The sequence below is a fragment of the Eimeria tenella genome, genomic scaffold (assembly GCF_000499545.2).
Source record: "Eimeria tenella Houghton genomic scaffold, Eth_scaff83, whole genome shotgun sequence".
Classification (NCBI taxonomy): Eukaryota; Apicomplexa; class Conoidasida; order Eucoccidiorida; family Eimeriidae; genus Eimeria; species Eimeria tenella.
Window position 1 is genome coordinate 149094 of NW_013543459.1, and position 16258 is coordinate 165351.

General features: G+C 52.3%; 4 protein-coding genes across 4 annotated transcripts; 2 read left to right on the top strand and 2 right to left on the bottom strand.

Moving 5' to 3' along the window:
* Window positions 1-139: 139 nt before the first annotated feature.
* ETH_00025975 (uncharacterized protein) lies at window positions 140-1571 on the bottom strand (the record flags this gene model as incomplete). Its single annotated transcript, XM_013378426.1, has 2 exons — window positions 140-690; window positions 779-1571. 2 exons carry the CDS (start codon window positions 1569-1571, stop codon window positions 140-142), a joined length of 1344 nt encoding a protein of 447 aa, XP_013233880.1.
* Window positions 1572-3506: 1935 nt separating this feature from the next.
* ETH_00025980 (uncharacterized protein) lies at window positions 3507-6170 on the top strand (the record flags this gene model as incomplete). Its single annotated transcript, XM_013378427.1, has 1 exon — window positions 3507-6170. One exon carries the CDS (start codon window positions 3507-3509, stop codon window positions 6168-6170), a length of 2664 nt encoding a protein of 887 aa, XP_013233881.1.
* Window positions 6171-6676: 506 nt separating this feature from the next.
* On the bottom strand, window positions 6677-12372 carry ETH_00025985 (ubiquitin-activating enzyme e1, putative; the record flags this gene model as incomplete). The annotated part of the gene is made up of 5 exons (XM_013378428.1): window positions 6677-8802; window positions 9090-9249; window positions 9552-10411; window positions 10529-12138; window positions 12314-12372. The coding sequence occupies 5 exons, from the start codon at window positions 12370-12372 to the stop codon at window positions 6677-6679; spliced, it is 4815 nt and encodes a 1604-aa protein (XP_013233882.1).
* A 1872-nt stretch (window positions 12373-14244) lies between these two features.
* Window positions 14245-16144, top strand: ETH_00025990 (uncharacterized protein; the record flags this gene model as incomplete). The annotated part of the gene is made up of 1 exon (XM_013378429.1): window positions 14245-16144. A coding segment is annotated over one exon (1900 nt), but the record flags the coding sequence as incomplete, so codon positions are not given.
* Between the last annotated feature and the right edge of the window lie 114 nt (window positions 16145-16258).

Consider the following 16258-nt stretch of genomic DNA (forward strand, 5'->3'; position numbering starts at 1 on the left):
CGCATTCAGTAAACATAAGTGTTTGGCTCTGTAGGCTTGATGTGGTTTGCGGCAGTGCGACAGAGGTTAGGGAAGAAGTTGCTAGACTGTGCAACCCGACAAGTTTTCTAAATTAACGAAGGGTTGTACGGTGAGTTTGCTAGTGACGGTGTCGTTCTTGCCGATGTTTTCGGCAGCTAAGGAAGGATCCTTGAGCACAGGCCTTCAGTTCACTTTTTGTTTCTTCGGCGTCTTGCTCGGCGGCAAGCAGTTTGCGCTCTTCCTGCTCTTCGGCGAGTGCTTGTTTCGCGCTCCCCTTTTCCCTCTCGGGAAGAGTCTCCTGCCACTTTTGCGTTTCTTGAACAACGTGAGCCCCAGCACGTTCTGGAAGGGCCTCTTGTTCCTCTAGTTCGTTAGAAGGGGCAGAGATTTCAGCGTCGTCTTCGTCATCATCCCCGTCTAAGGCGGAGGTTGCTTCCGCAGCTCGTGAAGCGGCGAAACGCGCCCGAGCTAACCCAATCGCAGCATGAATATCTCCACATTGATTTGTCTCCTGCTGACACTTGCCTTGTATTGTTTGGCGCTGGTTAGCATTATTAGAGGATTGCTGCTGAAGCTCCTCGGGAGACTGCTGCAGGGTTTTTGCTTGCTTTGCCTCTTCTTCTGTAGCTTCAACTGGACTCCTATGTCCTGGTTTGTGCTTTGATTTGACTATATTTGCAGAGAGTGCTTGCATGCAAGTTGCCCTTGCCTGTGTTTTGTGAACTGTTCTTGGATTTGGTTTTTCCTTCGCGCCCACTTTCCTCCTCAGGTTCATCTCCTTCTGTCTCCGAATGATTTTTTCCACCTTTGGAATGCTTTCCGCGTCCTTTTTTCTTGTTAGATTTGGTAACGCTAAGTGCTTCCTTATTGTTGCTGTCGTCACCATCTTCCTCCGGCTCATTTGTAGTTTCTTCGTGACGAGCGCGGGATTTAATATTTTTGCCAGACTTGGTAAATCCAGTTGTTTTGTCGTCTTTTACGTCATCATCGTCTTCATCTTCCCCCTGGATACTTGAGGAGAACGTTGATTCATTTGTCTCATCGTCATCCGAGTCTTCCACTTGTGCCCTAGAACTTTGCTCGGCTTCCCCCGCTTCCTCAAAAGATTCACCGAAATATGTTGAATCATCTCCACCCTTGAATGGAGAGCGTACTGCATTTTCAATATCATGTAGTGCCTTTGCTGCACTATTCTCATTAGCTTCCGCATCCGCTTCTTCATCTAACACTTCTTCCGCTGAGTTGTCCCGTTTTTTGCATTCGCCTTTGCCCTGCTCATTCCCGTGTGCCTTCTGTTTTGCTGCCTTCTTAGTCTTATTGTGTTTTTTTTTATCTTTCTCTTCAAATGATGCGTTGCTGGCGGAACTTTTGTAGCTGCCTTCTAGATCTTGATGACCAGCTGACTCTGAGGCCTCCCCCGTGGGAAGCGCATAAGGCGCTGCATTTTTGGAATGTGCATTTGCCTTGACTGTGCCTCTGGTGATTTTGCTCAAATATTCAATCGGGTTGACTGCGGAGGGTAGCGAAAAGCCCAAGAGAGGATATTGCATCAGCGCCGCCACCTCTTCACGCGACTTGTTTTTACTGCCTTCTTGCTGAAGCCGCACTGATTTGCTCGCCTAGGACACTGCATTAAACACACGCATGTGACGTCGAGCTTTGCGAATCATACTGGGACACGTTTCTCGGCCTCCCTTAGGAGGTGATTCTCTTCCTCGAGGTCCCTCTACATGCGTTCAGCAGTGTTCGTTAGCAGCGCACACCAAGAGGATTCTCCGCCCTACTTTTGCTGAAGATTCGGCTTCTTTCAAAAGCTCCAGCTCACGATCCTTTTCTTTAGTTTCTTTTTGGTCATGTTCCTAGCACAAATGGGGAGGCTATATGCAATATTTATGATAAAATTATTCGGCCGGACTTGTATTTCTTTCATGGTCGCATCGTGCCGATTGCTTTGCTTTGCCTTAATGTCTTCAATGTCTTGAGCACGTTTTCTGTGAAGCTGTGATTCTTCTTGAAGCGCTCCTGAAACAGCCTTTATGATTCTTTGGGATGCAAAAAGCCGCTCTTTGAGACTTACTTGCTTCCCCCAAAATCAATGCGTTTGCATCCACCAGGTCCCCTCTTCTGGAATTTATTCCATTATTTCTTCGTAGGGCTCTGTCGGTTTCCGCGGAGACGCAATCCAAAGCTTCTACAGTGCTTTGGATAGGTGGTTCGCTTGCAATTTGCAGGTGAAGACTGTCTGCTGCCGAACGGCCGTTGCGATTTCCCTGATTTCGGAGTTGTGATGCCTCCCCATATAATATAAACACAACCACCCACAGATGCACTAACTGAACTACGTTCGAAAAAGTCATTGTAACACACGTACACCGATGAGTACCAACAAGGTCTTGATCTTCACTGGAATGCAGCATTCGTAAACAGGTCGTCACTTTCGACAAGAGCTGTCAGTACAGACCATCTAAATAGGAAATCCGCACACTGAAATGTGTTTTGCTAGGAATGCTTATCTTTTTATGACTTCTATTGCTGTTATATGGCATTTCCTGGGATAATTTTTCGTCTTGCTTCCACCAACGACACACCAGTTGCACAGCGGAATTGACAAGAAGCCGGGCTTGTTAGCTGATGAAGTGGTGATAAACAACTGTTTTTTTGGCAATGCCGGGAGCTGATGTATTATTTTTCGTTAATACTGTGCCGGTGTGCCGGTGACTGTGGGAGAAATGCCCGCTTCTGAGTTTGTGCTGCCGGCGTTGCCAGAACGTAGGAACAAAAACGCTTGCATTATGGCAGAAATGCAGTGTTTATTCTTTTGCTTATATCTGTGAGTGGTATCCGTGAGTCATCACAGCAGCGAAGGCGCACCGCTGACTCCAGAACAGTGACCTTCACATTGGCTTCGGAGGCGAATTGGGTCGCCTCTCATGAAATAAGCCTTCAAATGCTCTTCAAAATGCATTATACTAGGTATGAAAAGGGAAGCTGTGACAAATAGAGGGCTGAGATGAGCACCCTTACTGTGGAGGTGGGACGAAGCCACCGTCTTAGAAACCCATACAAGGCTGGCATACAAATGGTAGAGCAACGCTTCATGAAATATATGAAATCTTCATTTTTTCACACTAAAAAATTGTGGTATACAAAAAGTCTATTTGTTGGAGATGAAGCCTATCTGCGTCTATTTGCTTGCGCCTATCTGCAAGGCAGTGGTCGATCACTTGCTGCGAACCCCCGCAACACGAAGCGCCCTGGGCAGGTTGACCGCCCCTTGTCCGTGCCCGTCAGGTGGCAGCAGAGATGAAAAGGAGTAAACAACTTGCTCAGCTGCTACCAGAAGGTTGAAAACATACTTGTTGCGGCGCTAACAGCACTGCAATCGCTGGACCATCAGGTTTAAAGGAGTTTACGCCACAAGGGCAGCCCTGAATTGTCACCTTCGGGTAGTCCATAGAGCAGTTTGAACTAACTAGGTAACAAATATGCTTGGTATAAGCCGTCGCAGGGCATTTCTGGCCTGTACGGCCACGGCCATTCTCGCCCAAGGTCTCGTTTGCCGCTCCTCGGTCGCCGCAGTAAGCAACTCTGCCTCAACAACCCCAGCACAGGATAATCAGCAAAATAGTTATGCAACAGTGGCAACCGGCAGACCACACGGCTATGCTCCGACACCAGCCTTTCTTGAAGGTAAGAAACCAGGATTTCAGGTTGCCGCTTTGGACAACCAACACCAGGATATTGCCTCCGCCTCCATCAAATCATCCACGAACACCGCAGAAGCACTTCAATATGAAGCTACCGGCGGTCCACCTCCATCTCAAGGACTGGAATCTTCTGTTTTTCCCGATTCAGCTGGCCACGCGGAAGGTCAGCGCCCCACCGCAGTTGCCGCGAGACGCCTATTGCAAGGTACCGTGGCAACCGTTGGCCCACAGAAATCTCCGGAGCACAAGTTTACTGCCGGAGTCCCACACCGTCGTTTGCAGCTTCTGGCCGGCCTCTCGCAGCTAACGCAGCTCCCGCATCTCAGCCCACTGCCGAATTTGTTTGGCAGTGGGCTAAGCGCTCGCGATAAGGACCTGCTGGAAACCTTCTCCAGGAGAGTCGGCACAAGCAGGGAGCGCTTATACAGAGATTTGATGTTTACAACTGGGGCGAAAAATCTCGGCATGGACGAATTTTCAATGAAACAGCTCGTGGCGAAGGTCGGCCTTGAGAATATTTCTACCGGCCATATCCCCTCCTCGGTGCATCTTTCTCACCAAGAGTCCCGTGTCCTGGAAGCAGCAAGACGCAGCCATTTTGGCGTCGAAAGGATCATTGCAGCTTATGAGAGAGAAGTGGCTCAGCACGCGAAGACGCTTCTTCGTGGGCTGGAGGCCAACGTGGACAATCCGGCAGTTCGCTCAAAAATAGCTTCTATTGCTTCCGATAATCTCTTCAAGCGCCCTAGAGACGTTATCACTGTGCGTCGCCTTCAAGATTCCCCACGAATAAGACGCCTTGCAGCTTTACTGCAGGGCCCTGGCCTTCTTGGTACTGCAAGCTCCCTATTTCGTTCGATGGACCCGTCAAGCCTTTCACATTCCCTAAGTGCCGGCCTCGGCGGACTGGGCCTTCACCACCTCAATCTCCCCAACATTGGGGCTCTGGGTCACCACAGTGGCAGTGCTCAAGGGCCATTCGCTATTACTGACCTCAGTGGCCTTCAACAGGCACTCCAATCTATATTTCCGGCGTCTCAGCAGGTAACTGCCATATCTGGCCCTCTTCGCTCCTTCCAGCAAGGCGTTGAGACAGCGACAGACGGCGCAATAGGAGCATTTTTGTCTAGAGAAGGTCTGCTGCCCTTTTTGTCGATTGATGCGGCTAAACAGCTGCTTGGTGGCCTTTTAGGAGGTGAGGTGGTTGGCCCCAATGGGCTAACAGATTGGAAGGACTTGGGGCTTTCACCTGCTGCAGTAAGTGGGCTGTCCGCTGCTATGCCGTTTGACACATTCCTCAACAAATTCACGTCACTTGCTCAAGAAGTGGACTCTGGCGTTGGAATTATGAAGAGGGAAGCCAAAAAGCGGATTGGCGCGCAAGGCTTTGCCATCCTTCCAGACCAGTTGAACCAAGTTGATAACATCCTAGATAGGCTTGTCTGGGGCACCTTAAACACCCCCGCGAGAAGGCTGCAACAAACGGAAGCAGCAGAGATGGCCCTGGGGGAGCCCACGCAACAGATAACGCCTTCTGAAGGGAGTAACCAGCATCAAGTACCCTCTCCCGAGGAGCCCAAGACCAAAATTAATCCAGTTGCCGATGCTGGGCCCCCAGCAACAGAGTTCGCTCCGCAAGTGACGGAAGCTCAGGTGCCGCCAACGAGCACACCACAGCATCTTGCAACTCCTCCACAACAGGTCCAACTGCCATCGTCATCTCAGCAAGAAGAGCAGCTCCAGCCTGTTCCTGATCCCGCTCAAGCCGCTTCCAATACTGAGCAATCTACTTTGAAGCCCGAGCAGCCAAGACCCGATCCTGAGAAGACTGCTCCGGAACAGGAACAGCCTTCTTCGGAACTCAAAACGCCTAGTGCCGGGACTGAGCCTGTCCCAGATCATGCTCAGCAAACAACAGTGGAGAAAAGCGATGACACTCAGCACCAGCAGCAAACCGCGGAGAGCAGTACAGCTGTAGATGATTTGGTGAACGCCCTACTTGATGAAAATGTGGGTGAGGAGGACCCAGAAGACGCGATTAACGCCGCGTTGCAGCGAGTTGAGCTTCTAGCCGATGCCGTTACTGTTTTGCTAAACGAATACGAGAGGGCAGTAGAGCATCTCCAAGACCTTCTAGACGACCAGCTGGACACAGCAGAAGAGATTCGGGAGGAACTGGAAGAGCAAGTGAAGGACCTGAAGAGTCAGGTCACAGCTGCACAGCAGACGAAGCAGGAAGGGACAGCTACTGCAGCTGCGGAGGTAGCTAAGGCGTACGATGAAGCGATGGAGAGCTTCAAAGCGTCTCTTGAGGGTTTGCTAGAGAAACCTCAGGCAGAACAGCCTCTTTCCCCTGCACTGCAGGGAGATATTTCAGGTTTGGCCGCAAAAATTGAAGCTGCTGCTGAGGAAAAGCTGCCGCCGCTCGTGTCTGCTCACTGAAAAACTTCAGTGGGCGTCCATAAGCCTTCAAGTGGAACGGCTGGTGCGTCAAATCAAGTATACATCCTTCTGGTCAGTTTAAAGCGTTTGCATGAACAGGGCTCAACCCTCAATTATAGAAACGGGGTCCTGTGATGGTTCAAAGGCCCACGCATGCCTTTGTAATTCTGCGGTCAGTTTAGCCTGCGTTTGGAGGACAGACTGTTTATCCTTTCCAGTGCTGGAGTCATTCAAGTTTACAAGTGCGTGTTAAGTCAAGAATGACTCGTAGCATGGCAGGCTAGCTAGCGGAGCAGGTACTTGCATGATGGGTACAGCGGTTTGCGCACAATTTCCTGAGGAATCAGCGTACTTCTGCTCTATTATAGCTCTAGAGCTCGACATCAAATGAGCATGAGGCCAAGAGCTTCGACCCCCCGCTGTCTCTCCCATGACCTAGCCTCTCTCTGTTCTAACACTGCCTGGAACATTTTTCTACCGAAGTATGGTACCATATGGCCAAAACTTTAGTCTTCAAATTGTACAGACCTAACCAGGACCTTAAGGGGCGGAAGAGTAACTTCTGCCCCCGCAGAATCGGAAGCCGCAATGCGGACTACAACCCACGAAAGACCGTCCTGCTGTCTAGGCTGATTCATCTGTCGCCGTACCCAGGCTTCTTTTCTTTGGCCGTGATTAGCCAACAGAGTCGCTCCTCGTAGTGACTGTCGCAGTGCCTCGGCGAGCTTCATCCTTGGGTTGATGAGAGCCTTCCGCTGCCGTACTCCAAACAGCTGCGCTATCTTTGGCGGTAGCATGCTCTGCTGCTGCTGCTGCAGAGATTTGCCATTTTGTGGGGCAGCGTAAAGGAGGGCTTCCTTGCATGTTAGAGACACAACACGAACGCCTGTATCCTTCTCTATGAGGTCCACAAGCTCTGCAACTGTAATCGCCTCTGGTGCTTCTGCTTCTCCAGCGACGACTCCTTTGCCTATAAGCGACTCAGTGGTGCTGTTCAATGTGTGGCCGCGGACACGCAGGCGGAAAAAGTCCCACGCAGAAAACGGCTGACCGCACCGCCGGCCGCTGGGAAAGCGCTGTGTTGGTGGTTCGAGAGGAGGTGCTTCCGCCAGGAAAGGTACTGAAAGTGAGAAAAAGCTATTGCGCAGATGCTGCAGTCGTGACTGCAAGGCTGTACGCCTGTTCAAGCAGGTCCCCGTGTCCAGCCAGATGACAGGAAGCCCATTCCGCTTGTCCCGTACGTGTTTCTGCTGCTGCTGTTCTCGCTGCTGCTGCAAGCGCTGGCTTGTGCGTGAACCTGCAAGACCTAGAGCGACCAATCTGTATACCTCAAGGCAGGCAAGTGCTGCAGCAAGGGTTGTTGCTGTGGCAGTTGCAGGGACTATGCGGCCTATCAGCTGCTGCGTTTCTTCAGGGCCCGGCAGCGGCTTCAGTCCAAAGGCTCTGCAGCGCAGCCGCGCTGCAGACGTCAAAAAACGGAGGGGAACCGCATTGTCAGCCGAAAGCGAAAGTTCTGCAGGAGCGACCAACGCATAGTTGCCTCCTCGTTCTGCCGCTTGCACATCCCTCATCAACGCCTCAGCGAGAGAAGCAAGACTGGCACTGTTTTCTGTTTGCGCCAGCAATTCACAGCTGTCTAACGATGTTCTTCGAGCTTGGGCCTGTGACAACTGCACAAGGTGCCACAGGGCACTTGCCACGCACTGGCGGCTCCAAGGCCCAGTCCCTCTTCCTTGCAGCAATAACTCGTGTTCTTGTTCCTGTTGCAAGGCGGCTGCTGCGCTTGCATCTGCGCATGCCAAAGACGGCGTCATCCCGGCAACAGGTTCATAGCCAAGGGTGGCTGCAAGCAGCTGCCCAGAAGCACCAACAACGTCAAGTGTATCTGCATCTGTAAAGTCCAAAGGCATAGGCATCTGCTTAGAACAATTTCTTTCGACCGCTTCACCCAAAGCTTCATCAGACGCATGTGAAAGTTTGCCTTCCGTCTTTTCGCGAGCGACCCTGCGAAAGAGAACGCCAAATACGGACAATGCAAGCGAAAGAAGTCTTAGGTGCGTGGGTGACAAAAGAGAGACTTCCTTTCGAGCCATCGCCTGCTCTCCTTGATGCTGGAATGGCAGCTGCGGCTGCTCCAGCGGCTGCGGTTCTGTCTCCGTCGTCTTGATTTGCTGAGCCTGTAAGATCTCACGGGCAAGCAGCAGCAAAAATCGGAGCTGCAACTTTCCAGCTGCGGCAGCAGCCACAGCAGCAGGAGCCATGCCCAAAATGCGAAGGGCTTCCTGAATGTCAGTATTATTTGAGTTCAAAGCAGCGCCACAAGCTGGAGAAGGCGCCTCCGCATCAGCTCTCGAAAGCCCTTGCCCAGCAGCGCTAGCGCCTGCAGGTACGTGCATTGTCTGTTCAAAAAGCTGCTGGAGAAGCACATGGGCAGCAGCGATATCGTTTCTGAATCTCTGCTGGAGCTGATCTGATGCCCAGTGCACGGCGTGGAATGGAGCAGTCGGGGCCCCTCGAACAGAACAGACGGGGACAGCCGACGAAGAGTTTGCTGCTGAAGAGCTACTACTGACGCCTCCTGTTGCTGCACCGTAATGTTCTGTCAGATGCGGCACCATGCTCTGTGCGTGACCTAAAGGGACACACAAACGCTCAGCTACAAGCAGTGCCACTCTCCAGAAACCCGCAAAAGCACTGGAGCAGGAACTAGAACAACAAAAATAATGCATTAATGGTCGCAACGCAGTGAAATAAACGAGCCGACGCATGCAGCTACATACAAAGCAGAGGCAAGCTGTGGCCAGCATCTAGTAAGAACAACAGATGCAAACGGGAACAGAGACAGTAACCGCGGCAGACAATTGATGGGACCGGGTAGAAATCTAGTGGAAACACGTTTTCACGCAATCTACAGCACACCTCTAAGACCGAGGGTGCCAGCCTCCACCCACGGCTTGGAATGAAGTAAACAGAGCTCATCAACGTATAAACGAGCATTTACTGAGTCCAAAGCAGCCACCATCAAGTCCTGCTCTTGAATATACATCGGTGGAAGGCGCCAGAGCGTGTGCCGAGACAGCTGTAGCAGCCGCATAATGCAAAGCAGGAATCCGCAGACGCGAAATTCTCCACATGCCCATCGCTCTTGGTATACATTCAAAAGCAGCAGCATAAAGTAAGCCTACGCCGTGGAGCATAAAGCGTCCGATGAGAAAGCAGCTGCTACTTTCCGATAGAGACAGAAAACGTCTCAACGATGCCATAACATTATCAATGACAGCGTCAATAGCACAAACAGCAGAGGCAACACGTGAAACGATAAGGATAAACTTATTAACTCACTCCCACACATGGAAGAAGTAATATGCAATTGAAGCCTACCATGAATGGGAATGGCTGCAAGCGCACGCGGCTACAGAGACGGAGGGCTGCAGCAGCAGCGGCAACAGATTTGGGCCGCTGCAAAGATGCCACAGTGAAGAGAACTTGTCTGCTGAGGTTCGACATCTCCACAGTGTCCCCGTCCATCAAAGACAACAATCCTCCTTGGCAAGTCTCTACGCCGGATATCGACGCTGCATGTCTTGCTGTGGTTGATGCCGCTGTTTGAGCTGCTGTGATAGCAGCTTCCTCCAGCTCTACAGAATTTAATCCGTACCTGCACGCCATAAGGAGCCGTGAGATAATAGAACGCCTCTTTTTCGTTGGCGTGTCTCTGATAAAGCTCCCGCCGGAGTTTTGTTTGCAGTTTTGGAACCTGTCGTTGCTCCTATGGGTATCTTTGCAGTGTGTAGACACGCCCATGAGGGCAAAATTTTTGAGCACTTCACATCCAATAGCTCCAGCTCCCACTAATAGGACTCGCAGATGGTTTAGACGGCTCTGCAGCTCCGCTCCCAGGAGTTGCTGCTGTCCCTCCCAAGGCAGAAACTTTGCATGCACCTCTACGGAATCACATCCCTCGGGCCCCGCGGAATCTGGGTTGGCTGCAGCACACACTGCTGGCGCACTCGATGAAAGGCAACTTGTTGTTAGATCTCTCTTGTTACTGCTTCTGTTGCTGTTGCTGCTGTCCTCATTGATGCTGGTGCCAATAACCCTGCTTCCACGAACAGCGCCACGGTTAAAGCCTGCGTGCCTGATTAGTTCCAGCAATTCCAGAGCATCTAGCACGAAAGGTCCCTGCAGCGGGCGATACTTCCGAGTAAGACCCTTCAGCGCTTCCTGAGCTGCCAGGGCGCCTGCGACAGACAGAACCAAGTACGACTCCTCAATAGAGCACAAATGTAAAATCCGATGCGAGAAGAACACAACGCAGGACATGCAACACCGTACATAGAAATACATGAGCAACCTACCCATTGCGGCTGCGATTGGAGCAATGTGACCCCTTGAGCCTTTTGCCATGAGGCCTCCTACACGCCCAGCCACTGCCGCTCCCTTCATTAGTGCAGCAGAAGCTGCTGCTTCTGCAGCAGCCTTGACTGCGACTGCGGTCTGGTTAGAAGCCCGTGCCGCCGCTGCTGCGCCTGCGGCCGCTGTAGCTGCCACAGTCGGCCCATACCGCCGCCTCCAGATAGAAGCTGCACGTTCTGCAACACGACGAGCACTAGGAATACGGCTAGCGCTCCAGCTTCTGAGACTCCCAGCTGCAGCTGCCGCTGCAGTGGTACCTGCCTCAGCTGCTGGTCCAAAAAGTTGGGCTGGATCAGTGTTCACAGCTTGTCCCTCGCTCTCCGCTGCATCAAGGGCTTCAAATGCAGCAGTCAGGTACTGTTGCTCCTCATCAGCTGGCAGGTGGACCGCCCGACGCTCCGGAGGCTCTAATTGCTGTATTGACTCTGGGAGAAACAGAATGCTGCTCAACGGGCAAAATCTTAGGCGCCCAGTTTGAGGTTCCTGCTGCCGTTCCTGTTTCTGTGGCTGAGCATGCTTGTGTAGGAGTGATGCAAGAGCAGCTTCTTCGCTCACTGCAGAAAATGTGAAATTGCCAAAGTCAAGGGCGATTCGGCCGCTGAGTCCAGCTGTGGAGACCGCCACTACAAGTGGGCCACCCCTCAGCGCTTGTTTCTGTTCTAGCTGCCCTCTTCTCACTTTTTGCTGCGCCCGCAGTTTGCGAGCTACAGACGAAAAGAATATATTCTGTTGCAGAGGCCTATCACAGAGCAGCAGTACGTCGACATGCTGAAGCAGGTTCTCCACACGCCTGCGCCATGCAGCCACCGTCTCCCCAGGCCGAATGTGTAAAGACACCTCAGCAACGCGAGCATAAGGAGCTTTGATATGCTGAAGAGCTGCACAGGCGATTCTAGCGCGATTCATGGGCTGCCGTTGCTGCTGCTTGGGAAGCTGCCGAAGACACGCAGATAGTCCAGTCTGATGTCTTTCGAAGCGGTCTGAAGAATCACAAGGAGCTGAATTGTTGGCATTTTTGGCAGAAGTAGCTGCAGCAGTTTCATCTGCAGTTGTCGCCGCTATTTCTTGTTGTTCCTTGTGGCCAGAAAGGGCAAAATTTGCCGCTCTCTCTTCAGGAGCCGGCGCCTCGGGGTCCACCAAAAGAAGGCAGCCAACCCCTGATTGCAACAAGCACTTGGCTGCCTCGACCGCCACTGCTCCAGCACCAATTAACAAGACGCGTGATCCGGGAAGCACCTGCTGCTGTTCAGGGCCCCACACCAGAAGCTGCCTCGAAAGCAATGAACGCAAAGACAGGCTTTCTCTCTCTGGAGATGCAGTCTCATCAACTGAGCTGCCTTGTCTCTGCGGCTCGAATTCAGGAGGAGAAGAAAATGCAGCGTCTAGAGCATCGTGAGCATCCACGGGGAACGATGGAGGCTTCTTCGGCAAAACAGTTTTGACCTCTGCGCGTGGCTGCTGCCGCGACCATTTGGCGGCAGTGTGTGTTCCTGCCCTCGACGTTACTAACTGCCGTTGTCCCAAAGCAGCAGCAAGGGGAAGGTATGATGAACTGAAAATGACAGGATAACACGGAGACTTCGCACGGATGGTGTGGCTAGAGGCTGGCGTAATGCCGCCTGCGTGAGCAGATAGCTCATTTCTCCAGCAGCGGTGGAGAGCTTTTACATCATAAACGGCATATATAGATAGGAGAAGCAACAGCGGTAGCAAACATGGTGGCGGACGGCTGGCTAGGCGCCTGTGCTTCCGCATGTTGTGGGCTCTTCTTGCGCATTGATAGCATCTCTCGGCTCGCTGAGGAAGCAGCTGCGCGCGAATCCGTCGTTTCTGCCGCTGCAGTTGCAAGGCTAAGCCCGCTCAATTCCCTGTAGGGAGGCAGAAAAGCAACAGAGGGACAGCCGCCGACTTGTCTGTTCGTCTGGGGATATGTTTAAAGCATTGCAGTTATATGAACCTCTCAAGCCTCGACTTCCACGCGTAGCTCCCCTTCTCCGTATGCGTGTAGTAGCTACTGCATATGCAGTCACAAAGGAATATTGCCTTTGGGAACTGCAGGGTCTTTGGGCGATGACTGCAAATCCTTTCTTGTCCACTAAGCTGCTGCCGGTTTAGTCGCGTTTGTTTTTCTTGAAACTGTCCACTTTACCTTAGGAAAATTGATACTCGAATAAATTCTTTGTCAAAGCACGTGAGCAGACAACTTCGTCACAGCAGGCGGTCTGAGTTACTCTTGGAGGAGCAGTGGGTCCTGTCGGGCTTCATGCAGCAGCATCATCAGAGACCCTCTGCGGTTGGTTGTTTCTTCGTTTGCTTATGTTTTTTTATTCCACAATACATATACTATCTTTAGCCGCCACCCTCGTGGCAACAGCATCGGCGTCTGCGACACCGTGGGGTTGCTGCTTAGACCTATTTTCCTTAGCGAAGCATTGGTTTCCTAATTCTTCTGCTGGATATTCACTTGTAGTGCTCTTTGAAGCAGCAGCAACAATTTCCGCCGCCGCTGCAGCGTAGGCCGTCAGCGGTAAGACATAACGGAATGCAGAGAACTGCTTGCTATCGGCCGTGCTCTGCATTACCCGGCACTTTCAGATCACGGAGACATCAGCAGCTCAGCTAAAGTCGGTGTAAGTGAAGCACGGCATGGTGCACAACGCCAAATTCCGTTGTGGCATCAAACCACATCCCGTAAGCCCCGTTAAGTTCGGCTGGAATAACCAGGCGCTGGCAACTGCTGAAGGACCCCTGATTGTAGAGAGCTCGACACCAGGTGTCAAAGAAGGCCGTCCACACGCATGCGCTGCAGCAAACTCAGGCCGCATCAGGAGGTGCTGCTGCTATGTGTTGCTGCTTTTGGCCATAATGCCCACAGGACGTCTTCCTCCGGAGTTAAAACTGCTGTGCTGCCGTACGCCACGCGGTGCAGCATGAGTCGCACTACTCTACCTGCGGCTCCAACGAGGCAGCAGCGACACCAGCAGCGAGTGATGCCTACTTCAAGGTTAGAAGAAGGCTGTCCCTACGCGGCTGAGCCCGTGAGAACCGCCGTACTGCAGGCGGTGTCCTTACCGGAAGGGTTTCATGAAGTGACCATCGGCAATATTCAAAGCCCTTAAAGAATCGTTTCCTGCTGATGCAGCAGGATGCTAGGTTTTGTCGTATTGTATATCCAACACAGACGAACTATCTACAGTGTTTGCGTAGGCCCGAAATTTCGGAGATGTAGTCTAAGTATCAAAACTCTGGAGTCTCTTCTTATAAGCAGCTGGTGATCGCTTCTGTGTGCGGTATGTGACTGCAGGTGTTCTCGGTCATTGGAGAGAATGTTGCAAGATTGTTGCGGCCGTAGGTGGAACTACAGGTGACAGTACGGCCCCTTGGGCTTCCAGCGTGTTCTCTTTTGTGCACAGTGCTATGTCGCAATCTTCCTATCTTCGCTTAGCTCTGGTCAGTGTTTCTCTCCAGCCGTGTTCACACCATTGTGTCGCCTTCCCGTGCTTTTAGCTAGACTTCTCATCCAAATGAGTTGTCATTTTTGTTCTGGACTCCGCTGCAGGCGCTGTCTCCACCTTGAAGGCTCTTCAAAAGAGACAGTCTAAAACATTGTAGGCATCTTGCATAGATCGTCAGCCCCTCGACAGCAGCCGCTACAAAGATGATGAGCGCGTTCGGGCACCCGGCGGGGGTTTCCGTGCCGTTCCCTCTCGCCGAAGAGCTGAGAGGCAGGGCGAATCAGGGTTTCAGTTACGAAGACGGAATTACTAGGAGGAGTGTAGCAGATATTCAGGTGTCGCCCTGTGGATTGTTCATTGCGGTCCTCACGCCTTGGGGGGTCTTTGTTTACAGTAACGGACAGTGCCGCATGCTCCTAGGTAGTTGCTCATTGCCTCATGATTCTGAGGTGTATGGGCGCCTGTGTTGTTGTTGCTGGGCTCCGGATTCCTCCGCGCTTTTTGTCAGTGCTGACCCACTGGCATGTGTATGTGTATTCTCCATTAGTGGCACTCATAATGGCAGTAGCGGGTTGCTGCAGCCACAGCTGCAAAAGCAGCTGCAACGGGCGCCTGCAGGTGTGTTCACCGGCGCATCGGCGGCTGCATCACCTGCAGAGGGGATAAGCGACGCTGTACCGACAGGAATAGCAGCAGATGCACCGGCACCGCCTGTATCAGCACCTGGTGAGGTCAGCTGGTTGTTGGGAGGACTTACTACAGTTGTTGACACGGGAAATCTGGCCAGTAGTGGCAGTGAAAGCTACATTGATGGCCAGGACAGTGCAGAAGAGGGGGAAGAAGAGAAGCAGATGCTGCAGCCAACGGCAGCAGAGAATGCATCCACAGCAGAGCAAGCCATGCATTCTTTCCCATCCATAATAACAGCTTACCGGCCTCCCAATACTTCCCCTGTGTCTGTCGTATTTAGCTTGTTGCTTCGGTTACCAGTCAGGCCATCCGCCCTTTGCTGCTGTCCAATGCAGCAGCAACACCTATTGCTGGCAGGCTGCAGCAGACAGCCTGCTCTTTTCTGGCTTTACTTTGGCCGACTGAAACAAGTGGTAGGGTGCCTCTACATTACTGATTTGCTTAGGGTAGTCAGGCGAGCTGGTGTGTGCCCGGGCAATGCTGGCCCGCCCGTTGCAGCATTGGCTGTGGCTGCTTCCAGGGCTCCTACTACAGGTGCAGGGGGCGCAGAGTGCACATGGGCAACCAGCGCGAAGCATGGCGCTACTCTAGGCGGTAGTTTGGGCTGTTCGTGCAGTGCATGTGGTGGTCGATGCTGCTGTGTTCTTAAGCGACCTGCATTCCAACCCACGAGAACTGGAAGCTACGATGGCGCGGCAGCAGATGCGGAATTGCGTCCCAGTGGGCGCTGTAGATGTCTGGGTCGGCGCAGGCGTATAATATATCTATTCCATCCAAAGGGGTACAGCACAGTCACCGAGCTGCTGTGTCTTCCCCCTTCTGCACAGGATATCAAGTTACTTCCGGATCTTCCGGATGACGCCCTTTTCTACAGCTCTGCTTGGAGCCCCAGGGATCCTCTGCCATGGTCGCTTCCCGCGAAAAGTGTGGGCAGTAGGAAACGTCCCCTGCGAAATGGGCGAGCCCCTCACAAATGCGGGGCTGGCAGATTCAACAGTTCAGCAGAAGACAATAACGAGCAGCCGAATCATGACACAGGCAGAGGACGTCGCTACTGCCGCCTCCTGCAGACCTGCAAGTTCGGCAGGCCAATTCTTCTTGGCAAAGTTCAGCGGCATCTCAATTTTAGCGCACTAATTAGTGACAGCAGCAGCACTAGTAGTGACATGAACGACGGCTGCACCAGAATTCACAGGCATTGCAACGGCAAAAGAAGCCGTGTCCCAAACATACCGGAGCAAACAACGGGCATTTGTCCTTGCAGTGTTACAGATACCTGTGCGGGCCCTTCCTATTTGGGTGCATATGGCATAAACGCCTGGGGGAATCATGGAGACAGAATCAGCGCAGCAGATGCAGCAGCAGCATACAGCAGAAGCAGCAGTGATGATAGCACATCTGTGCTTGGCTGGAGTAGGTGTTCTGCGAAACCTTTTTTCGGTGGACAGCGCCTTCAACTGTTGGAGCACGGTAGACAGGAGGAGCGACAGATGTATTCTTTAACTGATGGCGCTTTGTCAGATTGTG